This window comes from Bombina bombina, chromosome 1 (assembly GCF_027579735.1).
Source record: "Bombina bombina isolate aBomBom1 chromosome 1, aBomBom1.pri, whole genome shotgun sequence".
Classification (NCBI taxonomy): Eukaryota; Metazoa; Chordata; class Amphibia; order Anura; family Bombinatoridae; genus Bombina; species Bombina bombina.
In genome coordinates, this window is record NC_069499.1 from 735,598,224 (window position 1) to 735,625,090 (window position 26,867).

General features: G+C 40.3%; 1 protein-coding gene across 1 annotated transcript in view; it reads left to right on the plus strand.

The window, feature by feature from the left end:
- Positions 1-26,867, plus strand: part of WDR44 (WD repeat domain 44) — a 430,050-nt gene that overhangs the window by 278,490 nt on the left and 124,693 nt on the right. Inside the window, exons 8-10 of the mRNA XM_053714643.1 lie at positions 15,614-15,720; positions 19,049-19,200; positions 19,332-19,470. Coding sequence (XP_053570618.1) covers positions 15,614-15,720; positions 19,049-19,200; positions 19,332-19,470 — 398 coding nt within the window. The remainder of the gene's footprint in view (positions 1-15,613; positions 15,721-19,048; positions 19,201-19,331; positions 19,471-26,867) is intronic.

The window sequence follows — 26,867 nt, forward strand, 5'->3', positions numbered from 1 at the left end:
GTGGCGTACTATTTTCCTCAGGGGCATATGGAAGAAGATTTCTGCCCTGAGGTTTGATGATCTTAGCATTTGTAACTAAGATCCACGCTGGTTCCCACAAGACTTCTGAAGGTAACCATGAGACATCTTCAGTGTGGAGACCGGTTTCATGCTACAAGCAGCATTAAGGTATGTGCAGCCTTTTTTTCTGAGGAGACTTGGTGTATCAGAACTGGCTAGCATGTTTTTTTATTTTTTGTCACTTTAAACTTATTGGTTTTATACTTGAGGGTTGTATTGTGTATTTCTACTTTAGTGCAAAACCGCATTCCCATGCGGTGTTTGTTTGGGCCTACTCTGATTTTTACCTTAAGGGGCGGAGCCTATTTCTTTCATGTAATTAGCAAGAGTCCATGAGCTAGTGACGTATGGGATATACATTCCTACCAGGAGGGGCAAAGTTTCCCAAACCTTAAAATGCCTATAAATACACCCCTCACCACACCCCACAATTCAGTTTTACAAACTTTGCCTCCGATGGAGGTGGTGAAGTAAGTTTGTGCTAGATTCTACGTTGATATGCGCTCCGCAGCAAGTTGGAGGCCCGGTTTTCCTCTCAGCGTGCAGTGAATGTCAGAGGGATGTGAGGAGAGTATTGCCTATTTGAATGCAGTGATCTCCTTCTAAGGGGTCTATTTCATAGGTTCTCTGTTATCGGTCGTAGTGATTCATCTCTTACCTCCCTTTTCAGATCGACGATATACTCTTATATATACCATTACCTCTGCTGATTCTCGTTTCAGTACTGGTTTGGCTATCTGCTATATGTAGATGAGTGTCCTGGGGTAAGTAAGTCTTATTTTTCTGTGACACTCCTAGCTATGGTTGGGCACTTTGTTTATAAAGTTCTAAATATATGTATTCAAACATTTATTTGCCTTGACTCAGAATGTTCAACTTTCCTTATTTTTCAGACAGTCAGTTTCATATTTGGGATAATGCATTTTAATTTAACATTTTTTACCTTAAAATTTGACTTTTTCCCATGTGGGCTGTTAGGCTCGCGGGGGCTGAAAATGCTTCATTTTATTGCGTCATTCTTGGCGCAGACTTTTTTGGCGCAAAAATTTCTATTTCCGTTTCCGGCGTCATAACGTGTCGCCGGAAGTTGCGTCATTCTTTGACGTTATTTTGCGCCAAAAATGTCTGCGTTCCGGATGTGGCGTCATTTTTTGGCGCCAAAAAGCATTTAGGCGCCAAATAATGTGGGCGTCTTATTTGGCTGCGAAAAAATAATGGGCGTCACTTTTGTCTCCACATTATTTAAGTCTCATTTTTTATTGCTTCTGGTTGCTAGAAGCTTGTTCTTTGGCATTTTTTCCCATTCCTGAAACTGTCATTTAAGGAATTTGATCAATTTTGCTTTTTATGTTGTTTTTTTCTTTTACATATTGCAAGATGTTCCACGTGCAAACTGAGTCAGAAGATACTTCAGGAAAATCACTGCACAGTGCTGGAGCTACCAAGCTAAGTGTATCTGCTATAAACTTTTGGTATCTGTTTTCTCCAGCTGTTATTTGTATTGCATGTCTTTCTCATCATTTTTCTTGGCATTCTTTTAGAATACCGAGAATATTACAGTTTCTTCAGGATGGTTTAGATAAGGGTTTGTCCGCAAGTTCCTTGAAAGGTCAAATCTCTGCTCTTTCTGTTCTTTTTCACAGAAAGATTGCTATTCTTCCTGATATACATTGTTTTGTACAAGCTTTGGTTCGTATAAAGCCTGTCATTAAGTCAATTTCTCCTCCTTGGAGTTTGAATTTGGTTCTGGGGGCTCTTCAAGCTCCTCCATTTGAACCTATGCATTCATTGGATATTAAATTACTTTCTTGGAAAGTTTTTTTTTTGGCCATCTCTTCTGCCAGAAGAGTTTCTGAATTATCTGCTCTTTCTTGTGAGTCTCCTTTTCTGATTTTTCATCAGGATAAGGCGGTGTTGCGAACTCTTTTGAATTTTTACCTAAGTTGTGAATTCCAACAACATTAGTAGAGACATTGTGGTTCCTTCATTATGTCTTAATCCTAAGAATTCTAAGGAGAAATCGTTGCATTCTTTGGATGTTATTAGAGCTTTGAAATATTATGTTGAAGCTACTAAGTCTTTCCGAAAGACTTCTAGTTTATTTGTTATCTTTTCCGGTTTTAGAAAGCCAGAAAACTTCTGCCATTTCTTTGGCATCTTGGTTGAAATCTTTAATTCATCTTGCCTATGTTGAGTCGGGTAAGACTCCGCCTCATAGGATTACAGCTCATTCTACTAGGTCAGTTTCTACTTCCTGGGCGTTTAGGAATGAAGCTTCGGTTGTTCAGATTTGCAAAGCGGCAACTTGGTCCTCTTTGCATACTTTTACCAAATTCTACCATTTTGTTGTATTTTCTTCTTCTGAAGCAGTTTTTGGTAGAAAAGTACTTCAGGCAGCGGTTTCAGTTTGAATCTTCTGCTTATGTTTTTCATTAAACTTTATTTTGGGTGTGGATTATTTTCAGCAGGAATTGGCTGTCTTTATTTTATCCCTCCCTCTCTAGTGACTCTTGTGTGGAAAGATCCCACATCTTGGGTAGTCATTATCCCATACGTCACTAGCTCATGGACTCTTGCTAATTACATGAAAGAAAACATAATTTATGTAAGAACTTACCTGATAAATTCATTTCTTTCATATTAGCAAGAGTCCATGAGGCCCGCCCTTTTTTTGTGGTGGTTATGATTTTTTTGTATAAAGCACAATTATTCCAATTCCTTATTTTATATGCTTTCGCACTTTTTTCTTATCACCCCCACTTCTTGGCTATTCGTTAAACTGAATTGTGGGTGTGGTGAGGGGTGTATTTATAGGCATTTTAAGGTTTGGGAAACTTTGCCCCTCCTGGTAGGAATGTATATCCCATACGTCACTAGCTCATGGACTCTTGCTAATATGAAAGAAATGAATTTATCAGGTAAGTTCTTACATAAATTATGTTTTTGGCGCACTTCCATCAGGCTTAGCAGCAGCAAACAGTGACTCGGTGGCTCCTGGACTGTGTAGCTGGTCTGAAGGGTTGGAAACTTGATTGAAAGTACTCTGGGTGCAGGTAGGCGCCACGAGGTGCAGGAGGTATTTTTCATCTATGTTTTGACTAGATGTTGATAGAAATACTTCTAAAGCCTTATTTCTGCCTTTGCTTCTGGGTGCAGTAATTTTTGGATTATCCAACGATATTAAGTTAAATTTGGGAATAATTTAACGTTTTTTGTGCATTTTGGAAAAATTGTTCACTTTTTCTTTTCTTAAAGGCACAGTACACGTTTTTTCTAATGTTTATTTTATGCTATAAATAAGTGTTTTAAACGACTTTTGTGGTATTACTAGTCTGTTCAACATGTCTGACATTGAGGTTTCTCATTGTTCTATGTGTTTAGAAGCTCTTGTGCAATCCCCTCTAACATTGTGTAACTTTTGAACTGAAAGGGCTTTACAATGTAAAAAGCATATTTTAAATAAAGTAAGTGTGCCTAAGGATGATTCTCAGTCTGAAGAGAATCAGGATATGCCATCCAATTTTCCCCAAGTGTCACAACCTTTAACACCCACACAAGCGACGCCTAGTACTTCTAGTGCGTCTAATTCCTTTACTCTGCAGGAGATGGCTGCAGTTATGTCAACTACCCTTACAGAGGTATTGTCTAAATTACCAGTGTTGCAGGGTAAACGCAGTAGGTCAAGTATTGATGCTTTGTTAGCTATTTCCGATGTTCCCTCACAGTGCTCTAAGTTGGGGATCAGGGAATTAGTGTCTGAGGGTGAAATTTCTGATTCAGGGAATATTTTGCCTCAGACAGATTCGGATGCTATGTCATTTAAATTTAAGCTTGAACATCTCCGCCTGTTACTTAGGAAGGTTTTAGCGACTCTGGATGATTGTGATCCTATTGTGATTCCTCCAGAGAAATTGTGTAACATGGATAAATATTTGGAAGTTCCTACTTACACTGATGTTTTTCCGGTTCCTAAGAGAATTTCGGAAATTATTAGTAAGGAATGGGATAGACCAGGTATACCGTTTTCTCCCTCTCCTAATTTTAAGAAAATGTTTCCTATATCAGATACCATTCGGGACTCATGGCAGACGGTCCCTAAGGTAGAGGGAGCTATATCTTCCCTAGCTAAGCGTACTACTATAACTATTGAGGATAGTTGTGCTTTCAAGGACCCTATGGATAAGAAATTAGAGGGTCTACTAAACAAATTATTTGTTAATCAGGGATTTCTTTTACAACCTACGGCTTGCATTGTTCCAGTAACTACTGCAGCAGCTTTTTGGTTTGAGGCTCTAGAAGAGTCTCTTAAAGTTGAGACTCCATTAGATGACATTCTAGATAGAATTAAGGCTCTTAAGCTAGCTAATTCTTTTATTACTGATGCCGCTTTTCAAATTGCTAAATTAGTGGCAAAAAATGCAGGATTTGCTATTTTAGCACGTAGAGCATTGTGGCTAAAATCTTGGTCTGCTGATGTGTCGTCAAAACATAAGCTTTTAGCTATTCCCTTTAAAGGTAAGACCCTTTTTGGGCCAGAATTGAAGGAGATCATTTCTGATATTACAGGAGGTAAAGGCCATGCCCTACCTCAGGATAGGTCGGTTAAAATGAGGGGTAAACAGAATAATTTTCGTTCCTTTCAGAACTTTAAAGGAGGACCCCCCGCTTCTTCTTCCACAAAGCAGGAAGGGAATTTTTCCCAATCTAAGTAAGTCTGGAGACCCAATCAGAAATGGAATAAGGGTAAACAATCCAAAAACCCCACTGCTGGTCCTAAGACAGCATGAAGGGGTGGCCCCGATCCGGGACCGGATCTAGTAGGGGGCAGACTCTCTTTCTTTGCTCAGGCTTGGGCAAGAGATGTTCAGGATTCCTGGGCACTAGAAATTGTGACCCGCGGTTATCAATTGGAATTCAAAGATTTTCTCCCAAGAGGGTGATTTCATCTTTCAAAATTATCTGCAAACCAGATAAAGAGAGAGGCGTTCTTATGCTGTGTAAAATATATTTTTACTATAGGAGTAATCTGTCCTGTTCCAAATTTAGAACAGGGACAGGGGTTTTACTCAAACCTATTTGTGGTCCCCAAAAAAGAGGGGACGTTCAGACCCATTTTGGACGATTTTGCCAATGGTTCAGGAGGGTCAATATATGACTACTGTGGATTTGAAGGATGCTTACCTTTATATTCCAATCCACAAAGATCATTATTGGTTTCTAAGGTTTGCCTTTTTGGACAAACATTATCAGTTCATGGCTCTTCCTTTCGGGTTGGCTACAGCACCCAGAATCTTCACAAAGGTTCTAGGGTCTCTTTTGGCGGTTCTCAGACCGCAAGGGATAGCGGTGGCGCCTTATATGGACTATATTCTGACTCAGGTGTCAACATATCATCTGACAAAATCTCACACGGACACAGTGTTGTCTTTTCTGAAAACTCACGGCTGGAAGGTGAACATAGAGAAAAGTTCACTTGTTCCACAGACAAGGGTCCTTTCTTGGGAACTCTGATAGACTCGGTAGCCATGAAAGTATTTCTGACGGAGGTCAGAAAATCAAAGATTTCTCCAACATAGGTGTGTCCGGTCCACGGCGTCATCCTTACTTGTGGGATATTCTCTTCCCCAACAGGAAATGGCAAAGAGCCCAGCAAAGCTGGTCACATGATCCCTCCTAGGCTCCGCCTACCCCAGTCATTCTCTTTGCCGTTGTACAGGCAACATCTCCACTGAGATGGCTTAGAGTTTTTTAGTGTTTAACTGTAGTTTTTATTATTCAATCAAGAGTTTGTTATTTTAAAATAGTGCTGGTATGTACTATTTACTCAGAAACAGAAAAGAGATGAAGATTTCTGTTTGTATGAGGAAAATGATTTTAGCAACCGTTACTAAAATCCATGGCTGTTCCACACAGGACTGTTGAGAGGAATTAACTTCAGTTGGGGGAACAGTGAGCAGTCTCTTGCTGCTTGAGGTATGACACATTCTAACAAGACTGTAATGCTGGAAGCTGTCATTTTCCCTATGGGATCCGGTAAGCCATGTTTATTAGATAGTAAATAAGGGCTTCACAAGGGCTTATTAAGACTGTAGTCTTTTTCTGGGCTAAATCGATTCATTATTAACACATATTTAGCCTTGAGGAATCATTTAATCTGGGTATTTTGATAAGATTATATCGGCAGGCACTGTTTTAGACACCTTATTCTTAGGGGCTTTTCCCAAATCATAGGCAGAGCCTCATTTTCGCGCCGGTGTTGCGCACTTGTTTTTGAGAGGCATGACATGCAGTCGCATGTGTGAGGAGCTCTGATACATAGAAAAGACTTTCTGAAGGCGTCATTTGGTATCGTATTCCCCTTTGGGCTTGGTTGGGTCTCAGCAAAGCAGATACCAGGGACTGTAAAGGGGTTAAAGTTAAAAACGGCTCCGGTTCCGTTATTTTAAGGGTTAAAGCTTCCAAATTTGGTGTGCAATACTTTTAAGGCTTTAAGACACTGTGGTGAAATTTTGGTGAATTTTGAACAATTCCTTCATATTTTTTCGCAATTGCAGTAATAAAGTGTGTTCAGTTTAAAATTTAAAGTGACAGTAACGGTTTTATTTTAAAACGTTTTTTGTACTTTGTTATCAAGTTTATGCCTGTTTAACATGTCTGAACTACCAGATAGACTGTGTTCTGAATGTGGGGAAGCCAGAGTTCCTTCTCATTTAAATAGATGTGATTTATGTGACAATGACAATGATGCCCAAGATGATTCCTCAAGTGAGGGGAGTAAGCATGGTACTGCATCATTCCCTCCTTCGTCTACACGAGTCTTGCCCACTCAGGAGGCCCCTAGTACATCTAGCGCGCCAATACTCCTTACTATGCAACAATTAACGGCTGTAATGGATAATTCTGTCAAAAACATTTTAGCCAAAATGCACACTTATCAGCGTAAGCGCGACTGCTCTGTTTTAGATACTGAAGAGCATGACGACGCTGATAATAATGGTTCTGAAGGGCCCCTGAACCAGTCTGATGGGGCCAGGGAGGTTTTGTCTGAGGGAGAAATTACTGATTCAGGGAACATTTCTCAACAAGCTGAACCTGATGTGATTACGTTTAAATTTAAGTTGGAACATCTCCGCATTCTGCTTAAGGAGGTATTATCCACTCTGGATGATTGTGACAAGTTGGTCATCCCAGAGAAACTATGTAAAATGGACAAGTTCCTAGAGGTCCCGGGGCTCCCAGAAGCTTTTCCTATACCCAAGCGGGTGGCGGACATTGTAAATAAAGAATGGGAAAGGCCCGGTATTCCTTTCGTCCCTCCCCCCATATTTAAAAAATTGTTTCCTATGGTCGACCCCAGAAAGGACTTATGGCAGACAGTCCCCAAGGTCGAGGGAGCGGTTTCCACTCTAAACAAACGCACCACTATACCCATAGAAGATAGTTGTGCTTTCAAAGATCCTATGGATAAAAAATTAGAAGGTTTACTTAAAAAGATGTTTGTTCAGCAGGGTTACCTTCTTCAACCAATTTCATGCATTGTCCCTGTCGCTACAGCCGCGTGTTTCTGGTTCGATGAGCTGGTAAAGGCGGTCGATAGTGATTCTCCTCCTTATGTGGAGATTATGGACAGAATCCGTGCTCTGAAATTGGCTAATTCTTTCACCCTAGACGCCACTTTGCAATTGGCTAGGTTAGCGGCTAAGAATTCTGGGTTTGCTATTGTGGCGCGCAGAGCGCTTTGGTTGAAATCTTGGTCAGCTGATGCGTCTTCCAAGAACAAGCTACTTAACATTCCTTTCAAGGGGAAAACGCTGTTTGGCCCTGACTTGAAAGAGATTATCTCTGATATCACTGGGGGTAAGGGCCACGCCCTTCCTCAGGATCGGCCTTTCAAGGCCAAAGATAAACCTAATTTTCGTCCCTTTCGTAGAAACGGACCAGCCCAAAGTGCTACGTCCTCTAAGCAAGAGGGTAATACTTCTCAAGCCAAGCCAGCTTGGAGACCAATGCAAGGCTGGAACAAGGGAAAGCAGGCCAAGAAACCTGCCACTGCTACCAAGACAGCATGAAATGTTGGCCCCCGATCCGGGACCGGATCTGGTGGGGGGCAGACTCTCTCTCTTCGCTCAGGCTTGGGCAAGAGATGTTCTGGATCCTTGGGCGCTAGAAATAGTCTCCCAAGGTTATCTTCTGGAATTCAAGGGGCTTCCCCCAAGGGGGAGGTTCCACAGGTCTCAGTTGTCTTCAGACCACATAAAAAGACAGGCATTCTTACGTTGTGTAGAAGACCTGTTAAAAATGGGAGTGATTCATCCTGTTCCATTAGGAGAACAAGGGATGGGGTTCTACTCCAATCTGTTCATAGTTCCCAAAAAAGAGGGAACGTTCAGACCAATCTTAGATCTCAAGATCTTAAACAAGTTTCTCAAGGTTCCATCGTTCAAAATGGAGACCATTCGAACAATTCTTCCTTCCATCCAGGAAGGTCAATTCATGACCACGGTGGATTTAAAGGATGCGTATCTACATATTCCTATCCACAAGGAACATCATCGGTTCCTAAGGTTCGCATTCCTGGACAAGCATTACCAGTTCGTGGCGCTTCCTTTCGGATTAGCCACTGCTCCAAGGATTTTCACAAAGGTACTAGGGTCCCTTCTAGCTGTGCTAAGACCAAGGGGCATTGCTGTAGTACCTTACTTGGACGACATTCTGATTCAAGCGTCGTCCCTTCCTCAAGCAAAGGCTCACACGGACATCGTCCTGGCCTTTCTCAGATCTCACGGATGGAAAGTGAACGTGGAAAAGAGTTCTCTCTCCGTCAACAAGGGTTCCCTTCTTGGGAACAATAATAGACTCCTTAGAAATGAGGATTTTTCTGACAGAGGCCGGAAAAACAAAACTTCTAGACTCTTGTCGGATACTTCATTCCGTTCCTCTTCCTTCCATAGCGCAGTGCATGGAAGTGATAGGTTTGATGGTAGCGGCAATGGACATAGTTCCTTTTGCGCGCATTCATCTAAGACCATTACAACTGTGCATGCTCAGTCAGTGGAATGGGGACTATACAAACTTGTCTCCGAGGATACAAGTAAATCAGAGGACCAGAGACTCACTCCGTTGGTGGCTGTCCCTGGACAACCTGTCACAAGGGATGACCTTCCGCAGACCAGAGTGGGTCATTGTCACGACCGACGCCAGTCTGATGGGCTGGGGCGCGGTCTGGGGATCCCTGAAAGCTCAGGGTCTTTGGTCTCGGGAAGAATCTCTTCTACCGATAAATATTCTGGAACTGAGAGCGATATTCAATGCTCTCAAGGCTTGGCCTCAGCTAGCGAGGGCCAAGTTCATACGGTTTCAATCAGACAACATGACAACTGTTGCGTACACCAACCATCAGGGGGGAACAAGGAATTCCCTGGCGATGGAAGAAGTGACCAAAATCATTCTATGGGCGGAGTCTCACTCCTGCCACCTGTCTGCTATCCACATCCCAGGAGTGGAAAATTGGGAAGCGGATTTTCTGAGTCGTCAGACATTGCATCCGGGGGAGTGGGAACTCCATCCGGAAATCTTTGCCCAAGTCACTCAACTGTGGGGCATTCCAGACATGGATCTGATGGCCTCTCGTCAGAACTTCAAAGTTCCTTGCTACGGGTCCAGATCCAGGGATCCCAAGGCGGCTCTAGTGGATGCACTAGTAGCACCTTGGACCTTCAAACTAGCTTATGTATTCCCGCCGTTTCCTCTCATCCCCAGGCTGGTAGCCAGGATCAATCAGGAAAGGGCGTCGGTGATCTTGATAGCTCCTGCGTGGCCACGCAGGACTTGGTATGCAGATCTGGTGAATATGTCATCGGCTCCACCATGGAAGCTACCTTTGAGACGAGACCTTCTTGTTCAAGGTCCGTTCGAACATCCGAATCTGGTCTCACTCCAGCTGACTGCTTGGAGATTGAACGCTTGATCTTATCGAAGCGAGGGTTCTCAGATTCTGTTATCGATACTCTTGTTCAGGCCAGAAAGCCTGTAACTAGAAAGATTTACCACAAAATTTGGAAAAAATATATCGGTGTGAATCTAAAGGATTCCCTTGGGACAAGGTTAAGATTCCTAAGATTCTATCCTTCCTTCAAGAAGGATTGGAAAAAGGATTATCTGCAAGTTCCCTGAAGGGACAGATTTCTGCCTTGTCTGTGTTACTTCACAAAAGGCTGGCAGCTGTGCCAGATGTTCAAGCCTTTGTTCAGGCTCTGGTTAGAATCAAGCCTGTTTACAAACCTTTGACTCCTCCTTGGAGTCTCAACTTAGTTCTTTCAGTTCTTCAGGGGGTTCCGTTTGAACCCTTACATTCCGTTGATATTAAGTTATTATCTTGGAAAGTTTTGTTTTTGGTTGCAATTTCTTCTGCTAGAAGAGTTTCAGAATTATCTGCTCTGCAGTGTTCTCCTCCTTATCTGGTGTTCCATGCAGATAAGGTGGTTTTACGTACTAAACCTGGTTTTCTTCCAAAAGTTGTTTCTAACAAAAACATTAACCAGGAGATTATCGTACCTTCTCTGTGTCCGAAACCAGTTTCGAAGAAGGAACGTTTGTTGCACAATTTGGAGGTTGTTCGCGCTCTAAAATTCTATTTAGATGCTACAAAGGATTTTAGACAAACATCTTCCTTGTTTGTTGTTTATTCCGGTAAAAGGAGAGGTCAAAAAGCAACTTCTACCTCTCTCTCTTTTTGGATTAAAAGCATCATCAGATTGGCTTACGAGACTGCCGGACGGCAGCCTCCCGAAAGAATCACAGCTCATTCCACTAGGGCTGTGGCTTCCACATGGGCCTTCAAGAACGAGGCTTCTGTTGATCAGATATGTAGGGCAGCGACTTGGTCTTCACTGCACACTTTTACCAAATTTTACAAGTTTGATACTTTTGCTTCTTCTGAGGCTATTTTTGGGAGAAAGGTTTTGCAAGCCGTGGTGCCTTCCATCTAGGTGACCTGATTTGCTCCCTCCCATCATCCGTGTCCTAAAGCTTTGGTATTGGTTCCCACAAGTAAGGATGACGCCGTGGACCGGACACACCTATGTTGGAGAAAACAGAATTTATGTTTACCTGATAAATTACTTTCTCCAACGGTGTGTCCGGTCCACGGCCCGCCCTGGTTTTTTAATCAGGTCTGATAATTTATTTTCTTTAACTACAGTCACCACGGTATCATATGGTTTCTCCTATGCAAATATTCCTCCTTAATGTCGGTCGAATGACTGGGGTAGGCGGAGCCTAGGAGGGATCATGTGACCAGCTTTGCTGGGCTCTTTGCCATTTCCTGTTGGGGAAGAGAATATCCCACAAGTAAGGATGACGCCGTGGACCGGACACACCGTTGGAGAAAGTAATTTATCAGGTAAACATAAATTCTGTTTTTGAAGACTTGCCGAGCACTTCAGTCCATTCCTCGGCCATCAGTGGCTCAGTGTATGGAGGTAATCGGATTAATGGTAGCGGCAATGGACATCGTTCCGTTTACTCGCTTTCATCTCAGACCTCTGCAACTGTGCATGCTCGGTCAATGGAATGGGGATTATGCGGATTTATCTCCAAAGATAATTCTGGATCAGGAGACCAGAAACTCTCTTCTTTGGTGGTTGCCGCCGGATCATCTGTCCCAGGGGACTTGTTTCCCCAGACCCTCGTGGGTGATACTGACAACAGATGCCAGCCTTCTGGGCTGGGGTGCAGTTTGGAATTCCCTGAAGACTCAGGGTGTTTGGACTCAAGTGAAGTCTCTACTTCTAATCAATATTTTGGAACTGAGGGCAATATTCAATGCGCTTCAGGCGTGGCCTCAGTTGGCTTCGGCCAAATTCATCAGATTCCAGTCGGACAACATAACCACTGTGGCATATGTCAATCATCAGGGGGGAACAAGAAGTTCCTTAGCGATGATAGAAGTATCCAAGATAATCAGTTGGGCAGAGGCCCAGTCTTGTCATCTGTCAGCAATCTACATCCCAGGGGTAGAGAACTGGGAAGCAGATTTTCTAAGTCGACAGACTTTTCATCCGGGGGAGTGGGAACTTCACCTGGAGGTATTTGCCTCATTGATTCTCAGATTGGGCAGACCGGAGTTGGATTTGATGGCATCTCGTCAGAATGCCAAGCTTCCATGATACGGATCCCGGTCAAGGGATCCTCAGGCAGAACTGATAGATGCCTTGGCAGTTCCTTGGTTGTTCAGCCTAGCTTATGTGTTTCCGCCGTTTCCTCTCCTCCCACGCATGATTGCTCGAATCAAACAGGAGAGAGCTTCAGTGATTCTGATAGCGCCTGCGTGGCCACGCAGGACTTGGTATGCGGATCTAGTGGACATGTCCTCTCTGCCACCGTGGAAACTTCAGTTGAGACAGGACCTTCTCATTCAAGGTCCTTTCCAACATCCAAATCTAATTTCTCTGCAACTGACTGCATAGAGATTGAACGCTTGATTTTATCAAAGCGAGGATTCTCTGATTCAGTTATCAATACTTTGATACAGGCTAGAAAGCCTGTCACTAGGAAAATCTATCATAATATATGGCGTAAATATCTTTATTGGTGTGAATCCAAGGGTTACTCATGGAGTAAAGATAGGATTCCTAGGATTTTGTCTTTTCTCCAAGAAGGATTGGAGAAAGGGTCATCAGCAAGTTCCTTAAAAGGACAAATTTCAGCTTTGTCAATTTTGTTTCACAAACGTTTGGCAAATGTATCAGATGTTCAGTCTTTTTGTCAGGCTCTATATAGAATTAAGCCTGTATTAGACCAATTACTCCTCCTTGGAGTTTGAATTTAGTTCTTCGAGTTCTGCAAGGGGTTCAGTTTGAACCTATGCATTCCATAGATATTAAACTATTATCTTGGAAAGTTCAGTTTTTGGTTGCTATTTCTTCTGCTCGAAGAGTTTCTGAGCTTTCAGCTTTACAGTGTGATTCGCCTTATCTCATATTTCATTCTGATAAGGTGGTTTTACGTACCAAACCTGGTTTTCTTCCTAAGGTTGTTTCGAATGAGAATATTAATCAGGAAATTGTTGTTCCTTCTTTGTGTTCTAATCCTTCTTCTAAGAAGGAGCGTCTATTACATAACTTGGATGTGGTCCGTGCCTTAAAGTTTTACTTACAGGCAACTAAGGATTTCAGTCAATCATCTTCATTATTCATTGTTTCTTCTGGAAAGCGTAGGGGTCAGAAAGCTACGGCTACCTCTTTCTTTTTGGCTGAGAAGTATCATCCGCCGGACATATGAGACTGCTGGACAGCAGCCTCCTGAAAGAATTACGGCTCATTCTACTAGGGCTGTGGCTTCCACATGGGCTTTTAAAAATGATGCATCTGTTAAACAGATTTGTAAGGCTGCGACTTGGTCGTCCCTTCACACTTTTTCCAAATTTTCCAAATTTGATACTTTTGCTTCTTCTGAGGCTATCTTTGGGAGGAAGGTTCTTCAAGCAGTGGTGCCTACCGTTTAGGTTCCTGTCTGGTCCCTCCCTTTCATCCGTGTCCTATTGCTTTGGTATTGGTTTCCCACAAGTAAGGATGAAATCTGTGGATTCGTCATATCTTTTTAAAAGAAAACTAAATTTATGCTTACCTGATAAATTACTTTCTTTTACGATATGACGAGTTCACGGCCCACTCTGTTATATTAAGACAAATTTATTTTATTTTTTTGTAAACTTCAGTCACCTCTGCACCTTTTTAGCCTTTCCTTTTCTCTTCCTATAACCTTCGGCCGCTGAGGGTGGAGGGGAAGGGAGGGGCTATATATACAGCTCTGCTGTGGTGCTCTTTGCCACTTCCTGTCAGCAGGAGGTTAATATCCCACAAGTAAGGATGAAATTCGTGGACTCATCATATCGTAAAAGAAAGTAATTTATCAGGTAAGCATAAATTTAGTTTTTTTTAGTTGAGGTCACAGTGACTTAGAGAAGCTTAATTTTAAAGGGTTAATGATAGCTAATGTGCCAGGTGAGCAAACTCGTGACTGTAGCAGATGCGGGTTTAAAAAAACTAATTTTGATTGCTTTCTGATGAATAGTATGCTTTATAAACAAGTCTAGATGCCATGATTTACAAAGGTTTGTGAAAAGTGTTTCTTCCTCAGAACTATAGAAACAAACTGACGGTTTTATGCTCTCTCCTTTTAGCATCTATTTCATTACAGGTACAAATTCCAAAATCCGAACTATTGCCGAAATCCAAACCTTTTCCGGTCCCAAGCAGTTTGGTTAAAGGGTTTTCTACCTCTATTGTTCTTCAAAATAATCTTTATCCAAAGACATATTTTAGTTCCAAAATTGGAGGTTTTAAACACAAGCAAGAGCCTACAGTGCAGATAAAACTGTTAAAAATATGATTACCATAAAATAATTTGTTTTGCAAAAGAATCGTATGCATGCCATAGTATTGTAGAACCTCTCTGCTCTTCCCACAATGTTACGGTACATTGATTTAATGCAACTTTTCTTTTTGACTTCCCTCACTGATTTTAAAAATTAATCCTCAAATTTTGCCCATTTATCTGCTTCACTAGACATTTTTATTCTTTATAGAACTTCTCTAAGTTTTTCACAAATATAAAAGAGAATAAAAGGGACATCAAAGTCAAAACTATATTTTTATAATTGAGATAAGGCATTCAATATTTAAAAAAAATAATCCACATTATCAAATATGTTCAGTATTTTTATTTTTCCTGTGTACGCCTTCTGAGGCACCAGCTCCTACTGAGCAAGAATTGACAGTGTATATGAGTCTGTGATTGGCTGATAATTGTCACGTGATATAGGGACCAGGGAAAAGAAACTTTGAAATTAGTCAGAAAAAATCTATAGCTCATTTGAAATTTTAAAGGTGTTATCGCATTATATTTTTTTATTATACATTTGTTGTCATGCAATTCTACTGTAGTTAATGGTTCTTTAACATCTGGATGTACGCTACAAAAATGCTAAACTAGGTGACTGCTAACATATTCTCTTTAGGAATTTTATGAATAAAGGGTTATGTTCAACAACATTTCAAGGATAATCATCAGCTGGTTGCTGTTACACCCCAGTGTGCCTCTGATGCACATCACTGCTTCAACAAGATCGGCATTCACATCATATGCAGAAAATAAAATACTGTATGCATTTATTGCATGTCTATAATGAAAACTCAGAGTAAGAATAGGTTCACCATAATCGGGCAGTACTGGTGTTTGAAAAATGCAGAAAGGTATTTGAACAGCTCTGAGTGTGACAGTGTTAAAACTATTATGCGGTTGGAAGAAAGTATCAGTGTTTATTATGAATTGTCCCTTTTAGGCAATGCAGCCAATTGGTTTGTTTGGGGCAACTGTAACAAGCAATTTTGGGTACAAGGGTGAGGTGCAATTAAACAGACTAATGTTTTTCATCTGTGTGTAGTTTTAAATGTTTGCACACTTATTTCTAACATCTTTGCCAAATGCTGATATTGTTTAACGTAGAAAGCTAACATCTAAATAAACAATCTTTCCCTGTTCTATTTTTAAGGACTCAGCTAAAGAAATTTTTAGGCAAATCAGTCAAGAGAGCAAAACATCTTGCCGAAGAGTACGGGGAGCGAGCTGTCAATAAAGTGAAGAGTGTCAGAGATGAAGGTATGGTCAGCCAGGCGTTTCATCTCTTCATATACTACAGGTTTATTTAGTAATGCGCCAAAAGCATGCATCAGCAGACAGTGAAGGTCAAAGAGTGTAGATCCTATACATAGGAAAGACAGATTTGTTAAATAAAAAGGCAAAACTATCATATTTTGTAATTACAATTTTTTTAAGTAGTCAAATGTTTATACTACATTAAAATGTATTAGATACAATTGTTTTTTGATAACCAATCTTCACTCACCAATTACCTTATTTGGAGTAGCCAGCCTGGACTACAGTTGTTACAGGAGTCATTTTGTTAGCAAAGCTATCATTGGTTTTGCAGTTTCTAATCTTTGTATTTTCTGGTAAAGACAAATATCTAGCAGAATTAAACTTGTGAAGCCTGCCATATGCTCTTATAGTTCACAGAACTTAAATTACAGGGAGGTGAGAAATAAAATAATAATAAGTATATAACAGAGCTTTTTGTTTTTACTTTATATACACATTTTATATTTCAAATTGTTTAATGTCCATTCGAGAAAATTGTATTCCTAAATAAATATAATCCGTTTTTATTATCTTCGTGCAATTGGAATTTGTGATTCACTCAGTTAAGCCCTATATATTTCTCATGTTATTAAAGGGATAGCCAAAATGAAACATTAATGATTTATAAACCGTGTTCTCCATAGAAAATGTTGCCAGTCGGGTGGCATTATGAAGTAGCTGGGTGGGGGCAATGTAATATCTTCTTATATTAAATCATTTTCTGCTGTTCAAAGCACAAATGAATAACATAATTTAACATAAATGTATTTAATGATAATTTGTGCAATAAAAATTGATTTATTTTTTTTAAGTTGCCGACTTTTAGCATAAAGGGATAGTCAACACCAGAATCTTTGTTGTTTTTCAAAGATAGATAATCCCTTAAATACCCATTCACCAGTTTTGCATAACCAACACAGTTCTAATACACATTTTACCTCTAATTACCTTATATCTAAGCCTCGGCAGACGCCCCCTTATTTAAGTTCTTTTGACAAACTTGCATGTTAGCCAATCAGTGCTAACTCCTCGATAAATTCACGTGCATGAGCTCAATATTATCTATATGAAACGCATGAATTAACGCCCTCTAGTGGTGAAAAACTGTCAAAATGCATTTAGATTAGAGGCAGCCTTCAAGGTCTAAGAAATTAGCATATGAACCTCCTAGGTTTAGCTTTCAACTAGGATTACCAAGAGAACAAAGCAAAATTGGTGATAAAAGTAAATTGGAAAGTTGTTTAAAATGGCATGCCCTATTTGAATCATGAGGTTTTTTTGGACTTGACTGTCCCTTTAATGTTGGCTACAATTTTAGCCAGATGGTCAGTAAAATCAGCCGTGTGGTGTACCCACTAAAAAGGAGCATGCAATTTTATACAACTTTCCAATTTACTTTTATTAATTTTGCTTAGTTCACTTGTATCCTTTGTTAAAGAGTAATCCTATATGAGTTCTGGAGCGTGCCATTTGGCAACTGTGTTTGCAGAAATGTTATACATAGTTGCAAACTTTGCAGCCAATTAGTGTCTGTAGTATTCTGTGGCAGCACTGTATGTAACTGTATAACATTGCAATAAACATTGTTGCAAACACTGCTGCCAGATGGCTAAAGACACATGCACACTCCTGAGTTTACCTAGTATTACTTTTTAACAAAAGAACTAAGCAAAATTCATAATATAAGTAAATAGGAAAGTTGTTTAGTACTCCACTAAATTTCATTTTGACTTTACAGTCCCTTTTTAAGACCTAAACTCATACTGTTGGGATATTTGTTAGACTTGTAAAAGTGTTTCTCATGCCACCCTAACTAAAGCAGAGGGGAGGATGAGGGTTCACAACTATTCTCTCTCTCTAGGTGGTACAGTTTTGGACATGGAGCCCCCTCCTCCTCCTGCCCTTGCTGGCTGGAAGCTGTTTTTATGGCAGTCACCTCTCATTTGAAAGTGCAGACATTCCTATATCAAGGGCTAGATTTATCATAGCTGAGGCGTACAGGGGCACGTACACGTGCCCCTGTACGCCTCAGCTCGCCTGTGGCGGGGCGAAATTACCCGTAGGTAATTAACATTGCACACGTGCGCAATTTTGCGCTCCCGTGCAATCCTGCCCGCGCACAGCCAATCACACGCGGGCAGGAGCTGTCAATCTCCTCGGTCGGACTCGACCAAGGAGATTGAATTTCGCCACAATAGAGGTGGCGAAGATGTTAGGGAAGCAGCGGTTGGTGACCGCTGCTTGATAAATCACGGCGAGAACTTGTGAGAACTTGCTGCCGTAGGGGCTTGATAAATCTAGCCCCAAATGTGTGTTGTAGGAGCTGAGATACAAGAGTAAGCAATAAGGAAGTGCCTTTTTGGTTGTTTGTGTTGGCATCTCTCACTTCTGATGCCCTGCATCAAACTCAGCATGAGAAAAAATGCAGAGATCCACCTTCTGCAAATGTAGCATTTAAAGAAAATAAGACTGAAGCACTTTTTACTAAGAACCTAACCTACTTGTTTAATAAAGGCAGATTACACCCAAATGTTTTTCTTTCACCGTTCAGACAGAGCAAGGAAATTTAACATTATTGCAATTTAAGCTCAGGAGCGAGCACATGTCACAGCACTTGATTGCAGCAGATTAGCAAGGGCTTCTACAGACACGTGCATCTAGGTAGTACCTAGGTAGCATTTTAATAAAATACCACGATAACAAAGCAAATTTGGTAATGGAAGTAAATTGGGAACTTTTTTTAAAATAGTTTCTGTTTCATATCCCTTTAAGTATAAAGCAGGGCTCAACAAATACTGGGACCATATCATCCTGTTGACTAAATCTGTAAATTATGTACTTAGTTCAATTGATTCAATATACAGGTGTAGCATTACTTTACTTTGTTTTGGTGGTGGACACACTTAGCACCCTCAAGATGTCAAGTGCAAAATTGCTTCTTCTTGATGATGTCACTAGGAATATCACATGACCCTATGGAACATTTCTGGCCTGAGCTGAATGTCAGTGGAATCATTGACACAACATGTTCTCTTGCTTAATACTGTCTGTTATTTTTTGGAAAGGGGAGGATAAAAGCTATTATTTAAGCAACTGTAAAATGGTAACATAAAATTAAGGTTGCATTGATAATATTGTTGCTATTCTGCTTGTATGCATTCATGATATGTAGTGCTGCAAGTTTCCTTATTTTTTTTTAATATTTCTTTTTTTTTTTAATATTTCTTTTCAGATTGTGAATAGCTGATATTAATACTAAGTTGTGTTTTTTTTGTTTTTATCTATTTAGTTTTTCATACTGATCCTGATGACCCATCTTCCAGTGATGATGAAGGTATGCCGTACACAAGGCCTGTGAAGTTCAAAGCTGCTCATGGTTTTAAGGGACCATACGACTTTGAGCAAATCAAGGTGGTGCAGGATCTGAGTGGGGAGCATATGGTAATTAATTCATTAAGAGTAAACATTAGTGCAAGAATAAAATTCTCTGTGTCACACTATTTGAACCTTTAATCAGATTATGATTACACTTTACAAACTACTACTTGTTATTGATTTATTTTTTAAACTAGGGGGCTGTATGGACAATGAAATTTTCTCACTGTGGACGATTACTTGCCTCAGCTGGACAAGACAATATAGTGAGGATATGGGTCCTAAAAAATGCTTTCGATTATTTCAATAACATGCGAATGAAATACAACACAGAAGGTAATAGTCTTAAAAGCATATTAAATGTTCATATTTTGTTGGATTAAACACACAACTTCTTGCTATCTGTTGCATAAGTAATTTAGTTACATAGGTGAAAAACACTTTTCTGTTGCATTCTCATTGATCTAGATCTTCTCACTTGAAAATAGGTAAGATATCTATCTACTATATATTTATGTGGATGATGGCAGTGTGGATTGTAGCGATCATTTGCAGTTAAATTCTTTATAGATATCCAGCCCTGACCTTTGAGAGGTGTGTCCTTGACAATACGGACCACAAACATAGAACACTAACCCTGATTTTATTCCCTATTTCTGATGGACTGTAACCACACTTTAAATTAGGTTTTCCCTCTCTAACCTTAACAAAATAGGGTGCATATTTCCTTGCTACAGCAGGCAAAGTATGAGTCGGGGTGTTCTTTAACTCTGTTCTCTACATTATGACTATTTACTAGGGCTATGTCCAGCTGCTGTTACTTTGTTGGCATACAAATGCCTACCGGGACATAATTTTTTTTCTAATGGAAGTGAGAGTTCTATGAACATATTTATAACCTATGGGAAATACTTCACCTGGCCACCAGAGGAGGCAAAGACACCCCAAACAGAATATTGAAATATCCTTCCCACTTCCCCTATCCTTTCAGTAATTCTTTACCTCGTCTACTAGGAGGATGGCATAGACAGGTGCTCTGCTGAAGATTAATTCTTTGTTCCTTAATGGATAGTTTCCTGCAAGAAAGGACTGTGGTGTGTTTAGTAGCCATGTAATTCTCTTAGTAAGAGTTTTGGTGAATATTGGCTCTGGATGTCGCAGGGAAGTTTCCATGCCTCCTTTCAGTATATATGCTATCCTCCCTTTCAAGTAAACAGTGTTAGTTAAACTTATTTTCCTTATGTCACAGGTCCCTGTCAGCATGAAGATTCTACTGTCAGATCTGGACCTGCTCGAGATTGACAAGGACAACAGATGGGTCCCAGACTTAATGAAGGGACTCCTTTAGGAAAGAGCAAGTCCTATTTATTATGTTTTCTTTAATGGCTTGTTGACTAATGTGAGAGGCTAGTTATAACCTCACGGACAAGGGGGTTAATATACTGCCTTTTTTCTCAGTCTTGGGACCACATACTGTTTATACCCTGACAGGCAAGGTTTTTTTTATACAGTTTTTGTTCTGAGCCCAGCCTCTGCGTGCTGCCTCAGACTAGGGGAAGTTCATATACAGCCTTTATTTCAGCCCTGCAACTGCATACTGCCTATAAACTTCACAGTCAAGGTGGTTAACAGAGTGGGTTTTAAGGTACCATAAGTAGCGAGTGCCTTAAATGAGATTCAGACTTTGCTTTGTCATGAGTGTACTCTGGGCTCAGGCACTGAGATTGATTGCTCGACTTTTGCCTTTACTTATGAAACACCTAAGGGAAATGTTCGCTATCAGATGTCTGCACACTTTTATATTTGGCCGTATGTTTTCAGTACATGCAGGCTCTATAGTAGCCCACAATCGCCCTGATTCTCTTCGAAGGAGAGGGCTTTAATCAGTAAAGGGGTCTGACGAGTTTTAACTCTACATTCCTGCAGCGGTAGGCTTCATATTGTTCCTGCTCTGGACCGTTTTGGTGAACTCTGTCCTTTTTCTTTTGGGGCCTTTATAGCCTTCTTGCTATTATACTTATTCAGCACACTACTCCCTACGCGCATTGAGATCAAAGATCTCAACATGGACAGTGCGTGCATAGTCCTATGGGGCTATTTTTCTGATTTTTATTTCAGCTGTGTTTACTCTATATTGGGAGCGCTATGGCATGTATATGGTCAAGCGTGGTTGTGGGGGCTGATCGTGGCTTGATTCCTTAGCGGCAGGATGCGTTTTAAGATTTTTCCAGTTTATCTCTGTACAAAAATTATGGAATATACTCATATCTGGGGATTTCTTAACACTCCAAGGGCTTATCTATGCGTTTCTTATATGGAAAATGTCTTATCTAGTGATCTATCTCAATTTCCAGTGATCACTTGCCAATATGTAGTGGGTTAAGGCATTTCAAACCTTCTCCATACTATTTTATGGAAACTTATTGGATGAACTATTAACGTTGCCAGTGTTTAAGTGTGCTTATTTCTTATAAAGAAATATTCCAATTAGGTGGTTTATCAGCATTTCTGATGCTTGTCCAACATTATTTTTATTGAACCAAGCAATCTGTATATCAGAGCCTGAACTCTTTTAGGTCTTCCATGGTACTTAGATAATGCTGACAAATTCACCAGTTTTTGTTTATACATATTTAATTCTGACTAAAGTTATATGGAAAGTAAGCATTTATAGTGTTTTCTTTCATGTAATTGGCAAGAGTCCATGAGCTAGTGACGTATGGGATATACAATCCTACCAGGAGGGGCAAAGTTTCCCAAACCTCAAAATGCCTATAAATACACCCCTCACCACACCCACAATCCAGTTTTACAAACTTTGCCTCCCTATGGAGGTGGTGAAGTAAGTTTGTGCTTGATTTTCTTCTGTGATATACGCTTCTCAGCATTTTGAAGCCCGATTCCTCTCAGCGTACAGTGAATGTCAGAGGGATGTGAAGGGATTATCACCTTTTGAATTCTATGGTTTTCCTTGCGGGAAATCTTTTCATAGGTTCTCTGTTATCGGTCGTAGAGATTCTTCTCCTACCTCCCTTTTCAGATCGACGATATACTCTCGTATTCCATTACCTCTACTGATAACTGTTTCAGTACTGGTTTGGCTATCTGCTATATGTGGATGGGTGTCTTTCGGTAAGTATGTTTTCATTTCACTCAGCTATGGTTTGGTACTTCTATGTATTAATGTAAAGTTCTAAATATATGTATTGTGCTTATATTTGCCATGAGTCAGGTTTATGTATATTTCCTTTTGCAGACTATCAGTTTCAAAATGGGGAAAACATATTTAGGAAGTTTTATTTTTTTTCTTTCCTAGGGTATAGTCTTTTCTTCAAAATTGACCGTTTTCATTAATTTTCGCGGGCAAAATTAGGCTTGCGAGGCCGCAAAATGCTAATATTTATTGCGTCATTCTTGGCACAATAATATTTTTCGGACAAAGGTACGTTCGGTGATGAAAATTCGCCATTTCCGGCGTCTTAATTGACGCCAGGTTCCGTGCACAAGGTTGCATCTGCCATGACCCGAGTTGCTTCATTTCCGGATGTTGTTAGCGACAAAAAATTTAATTTCGCGTTGCGCGTCATACTTGGCGCCAAATAATTTTATTATTTAAACCCCACTTCCTATGTGCCTCTTGCCTATTCCTATGTTCAGAGGGCTATGCTGTTTGCATTTTTTCCCCCATTCCTGAAACTGCCATATAAGGAAATTTGATAATTTTGCTTTATATGTTGTTTTTTCTCTTACAGTTGCAAGATGTCTCAATCTGATCCTGTTTTTGAAACCACTGTTGTATTTCTGCTGCCTGATAACAGTTCTACCAAAGATAATTGTATCTGTTGTAAATTAATGGAGATTATATCTCCAGCGGTAGTATGTAACAGTTGTCATGATAAGCTTTTACATGCAGAGAATGTATCCATCAGTACTAGTACAATACCTGTTGTTCCTTCAACATCTAATGTACATGATATCCCTGTGATATAAAAGATTTTATTGCTGATGCGATTCTTAAGGCTTTGTCTGCTATTCCGCCTTCTAATAAACGTAAAAGGTCTTTTAAAACTTCTCATAAAGTTGATGAAATTTCAAATGACCGACAACATACTGATTTATCCTCCTTTGATGAGGATCTATCTGATTCAGAAGATCCTACCTCAGATATTGACACTGACAAATCTACTTCTATCTTTAAGATGGAGTATATTCGTTCCTCGTTTAAAGAGGTGTTGATTACTTTGGATATTGAGGAAACTAGTCCTTGATACTAAAACTAGTAAACGTTTAAATTCTGTTTATAAACCTCCTATGGTTACTCCAGAGGTTTTTCCAATTCCTGATGCTATTTCTGATATGATTTCAAAGGTATGGAATAGGGCTTGTGGTACTTTTATTCCTTCTGCTAGGTTTAAAAAGTTGTGCCAGCAATTAGATTGGAGTTTTGGGGAAAAATCCCCAAAGTTAATGGGGCTATCTCTACTCTTGCCAAACGTACTACTATCCCTATGGAAGATAGTACTTTCTTTAAGGACCCTTTAGATAGGAAACTTGAATCTTATCTAAGGAAAGCTTATTTATATTCTGGCTATCTTCTCAGGCCTGCCATTTCTATGGCTGATGTTGCAGCTGCATCAACTTTTTGGTTGGAAAGTTTAGCGCAACAGGAAACAGATCCTGAATTGTCTAACATTGTTCACTTGCTTCAACATGCTAATAATTTATCTGTGATGCTATTTTTGATATAATCAAAATTGATGTTAAATCTCGGTCTTTAGCTATTTTAGCTAGAAGAGCTTTGTGGCTTAAATATTGGAATACTGACATTGTATCTAAGTCTAAATTACTATCTCTTTCTTTCCAAGGTAACAATTTATTTGGTTCTCAGTTGGATTCAATTATTTCAACTGTTACTGAGGGGAAGGGAGTTTTTTTTTACCTCAGGATAAAAGATCGAAGGGTAAATCTAAAGCTTCTAATCGTTTTCTTTCTTTTCAGAATAAGGAACAGAAAGCCAATCCTTCCCCCAAAGAATCTGCGTCCAATTGGAAACCCTCTTCGAGTTGGAATAAATCCAAGCCTTTTAAGAAACCAAAGCCAGCCCCCAAGATTGCATGAAGGTGCGGCCCTCATTCCAGCTCAGCTTGTGGGGGGCAGATTCAAATTTTTCCAAAACATTTGGGCAGTTTCTGTCCAAAATCAATGGATTCAGAGCATTGTCTCTCAAGGGTATCGAATTGGATTCAGAGTAAGACCTCCTGTGAGAAGATTTTTTTTCTCACGCATTCCAGTAAATCCAGTGAAGGCTCAGGCTTTTCTGAAGTGTGTTTCAGATCTAGAGCTTTTATGGGTAATTATACCAGTTCCGTTTCAGGAACAGGGTCTGGGGTTTTATTCAAATCTATTCGTTGTCCCAAATGTTTCTTCAAAGACATGGTTGGAGGATCAATTTACCAAAAAGTTCCTTGATTCCTCGGACAAGGGTCACCTTTTTAGGTTTCCAGATAGATTCAGTGTCCATGACTCTGTCTCTAACAGACAAGAGACGTTTAAAATTGGTTGCAGCTTGTCGGCACCTTCAGTCTCAGTCATTCCCTTCAGTGGCTATGTGCATGAAAGTTTTAGGTCTCATGACTGCAGCTTTGGACGCGATCCCCTTTGCTCGTTTTCACATGAGACCTCTCCAGCTTTGTATGCTGAATCAATGGTGCAGGGATTATACAAAGATATCACAATTAATATCCTTAAATCCCAATGTCCGACACTCTCTGACGTGGTGGTTAAATCACCAGCGTTTAGTTCAAGGGGCATCTTTTGTTCGGCCAACCTGGACTGTGATCACAATAGATGCGAGTCTTTCAGGTTGGGGAGCTGTTTGGGGATCTCTGACAGCACAAGGGGTTTGGAAATCTTAAGAGGCGAGGTTACCAATCAATATTTTAGAACTCCGTGCAATTCTCAGAGCTCTTCAGTTTTGGCCTCTGTTAAAGAGAGAACCGTTCATTTATTTTCAGACAGACAATATCACAACAGTGGCATATGTCAATCATCAGGGTGGGACTCACAATCCCCAAGCTATGAAAGAAGTATCTCGGATACTTGTTTGGGCGGAATCCAGCTCCTGTCTAATTTCTGCGGTGCATATCACAGGTGTAGACAATTGGGAGGCGGATTATCTCAGCCGTCAGACTTTACATCCGGGGGAGTGGTCTCTCCATCCAGATGTGTTTTCTCAGATTGTTCAGATGTGGGGTCTTCCAGAGATAGATCTGATGGCCTCTCATCTAAACAAGAAACTTCCCAGGCGGAAGCAGTGGATGCATTGACACTTCCTTGGTGTTATCAACCTGCTTATTTTCCCGCCTCTAGTTCTTCTTCCAAGAGTGATCTCCAAAATCATCATGGAACAATCGTTTGTGTTGGCTCCAGCATGGCCTCACAGGTTTTGGTATGCGGATCTTGTTCGGATATCCAGTTGCCAACCTTGGCCACTTCTGTTAAGGCCGGACCTATTGTCTCAAGGTCCGTTTTTCCATCAGGATCTCAAAAAATTTAATTTGAAGGTATGGAAATTGAACGCCTAGTGCTTAGTCATAGAGGTTTCTCTGACTCAGTGATTAATACTGTTCCATGACTCTGTCTCTAACAGGAAAGAGACGAATGAAATTGGTTTCAGCCTGTCAGAACCTTCAGTCTCAATCATTCCATTCAGTGGCTATGTGCATGGATGTTTTAGGTCTCATGACTGCAGCATCGGACACAATCCCCTTTACCCGTTTTCATATGAGACCTCTCCAGCTTTGTATGCTGAATCAATGGTGCAGGGATTATACAAAAATATCACAATTAATATCCTTAAAGGGACAGTCAACACCAGAATTGTTGTAGTTTTAAAAGATAGATAATCCCTTAATTATCAATTCCCCAGTTTTGCGTAACTAACACAGTTATAATTATGCACGTTTTACCTCTGTAATTACCTTGTATCTAAGCCTCAGCAGACTGCCCCCATTTTTCAGTTCTTTTGACAGACTTGCATTTTAGCCAATCAGAGCTGTCTCCATGGTAAATTCACGTGCATGAGCTCAGTTATCTATATGAAACACGTGAACTAATGCCCTCTAGTGGTGAAAAACTATTAAAATGCATTTAGATAAGAGGCGGCCTTCATGGTCTTAGAAATTAGCATATGAACCTCCTAGGTTTAACTTTCAACTAAGAATACCAAGAGAACAAAGCAAAATTGGTGATAAAAGTAAATTGGAAAGTTTGTTTAAAATTACATACCCTATTTGAAACATGAGGTTTTTTTTGGACTTGACTGTCCCTTTAAATCCCTATGTTCAACTTTCTCTGACTTGGTGGTTAAATCACCACCATGTAATTCAAGGGGCCGCTTTTTTGTTCATCCAACCTGGACTGTAATCACAACAGATGCAAGTCTTTCAGGTTGGGGAGCTGTCTGGGGATCTCTGACAGCACAAGGGGTTTGGAAATCTCAAGAGGCGAGGTTACCAATCAATATTTTAGAACTCCCTTGGCCTCTGTTGAAGAGAGAACCATTCATTTGTTTTCAGACAGACAATATCACAACTGTGGCATATGTCAATCATCAGGGTGGGACTCGCAGCTATGAATGAAGTATCTTGGATACTTTCTTTGGCGGAATCCAGCTTTTGTCTAATTTCTGCGGTACATATCCCAGGTGTAGACAATTGGGAAGCAGATTATCT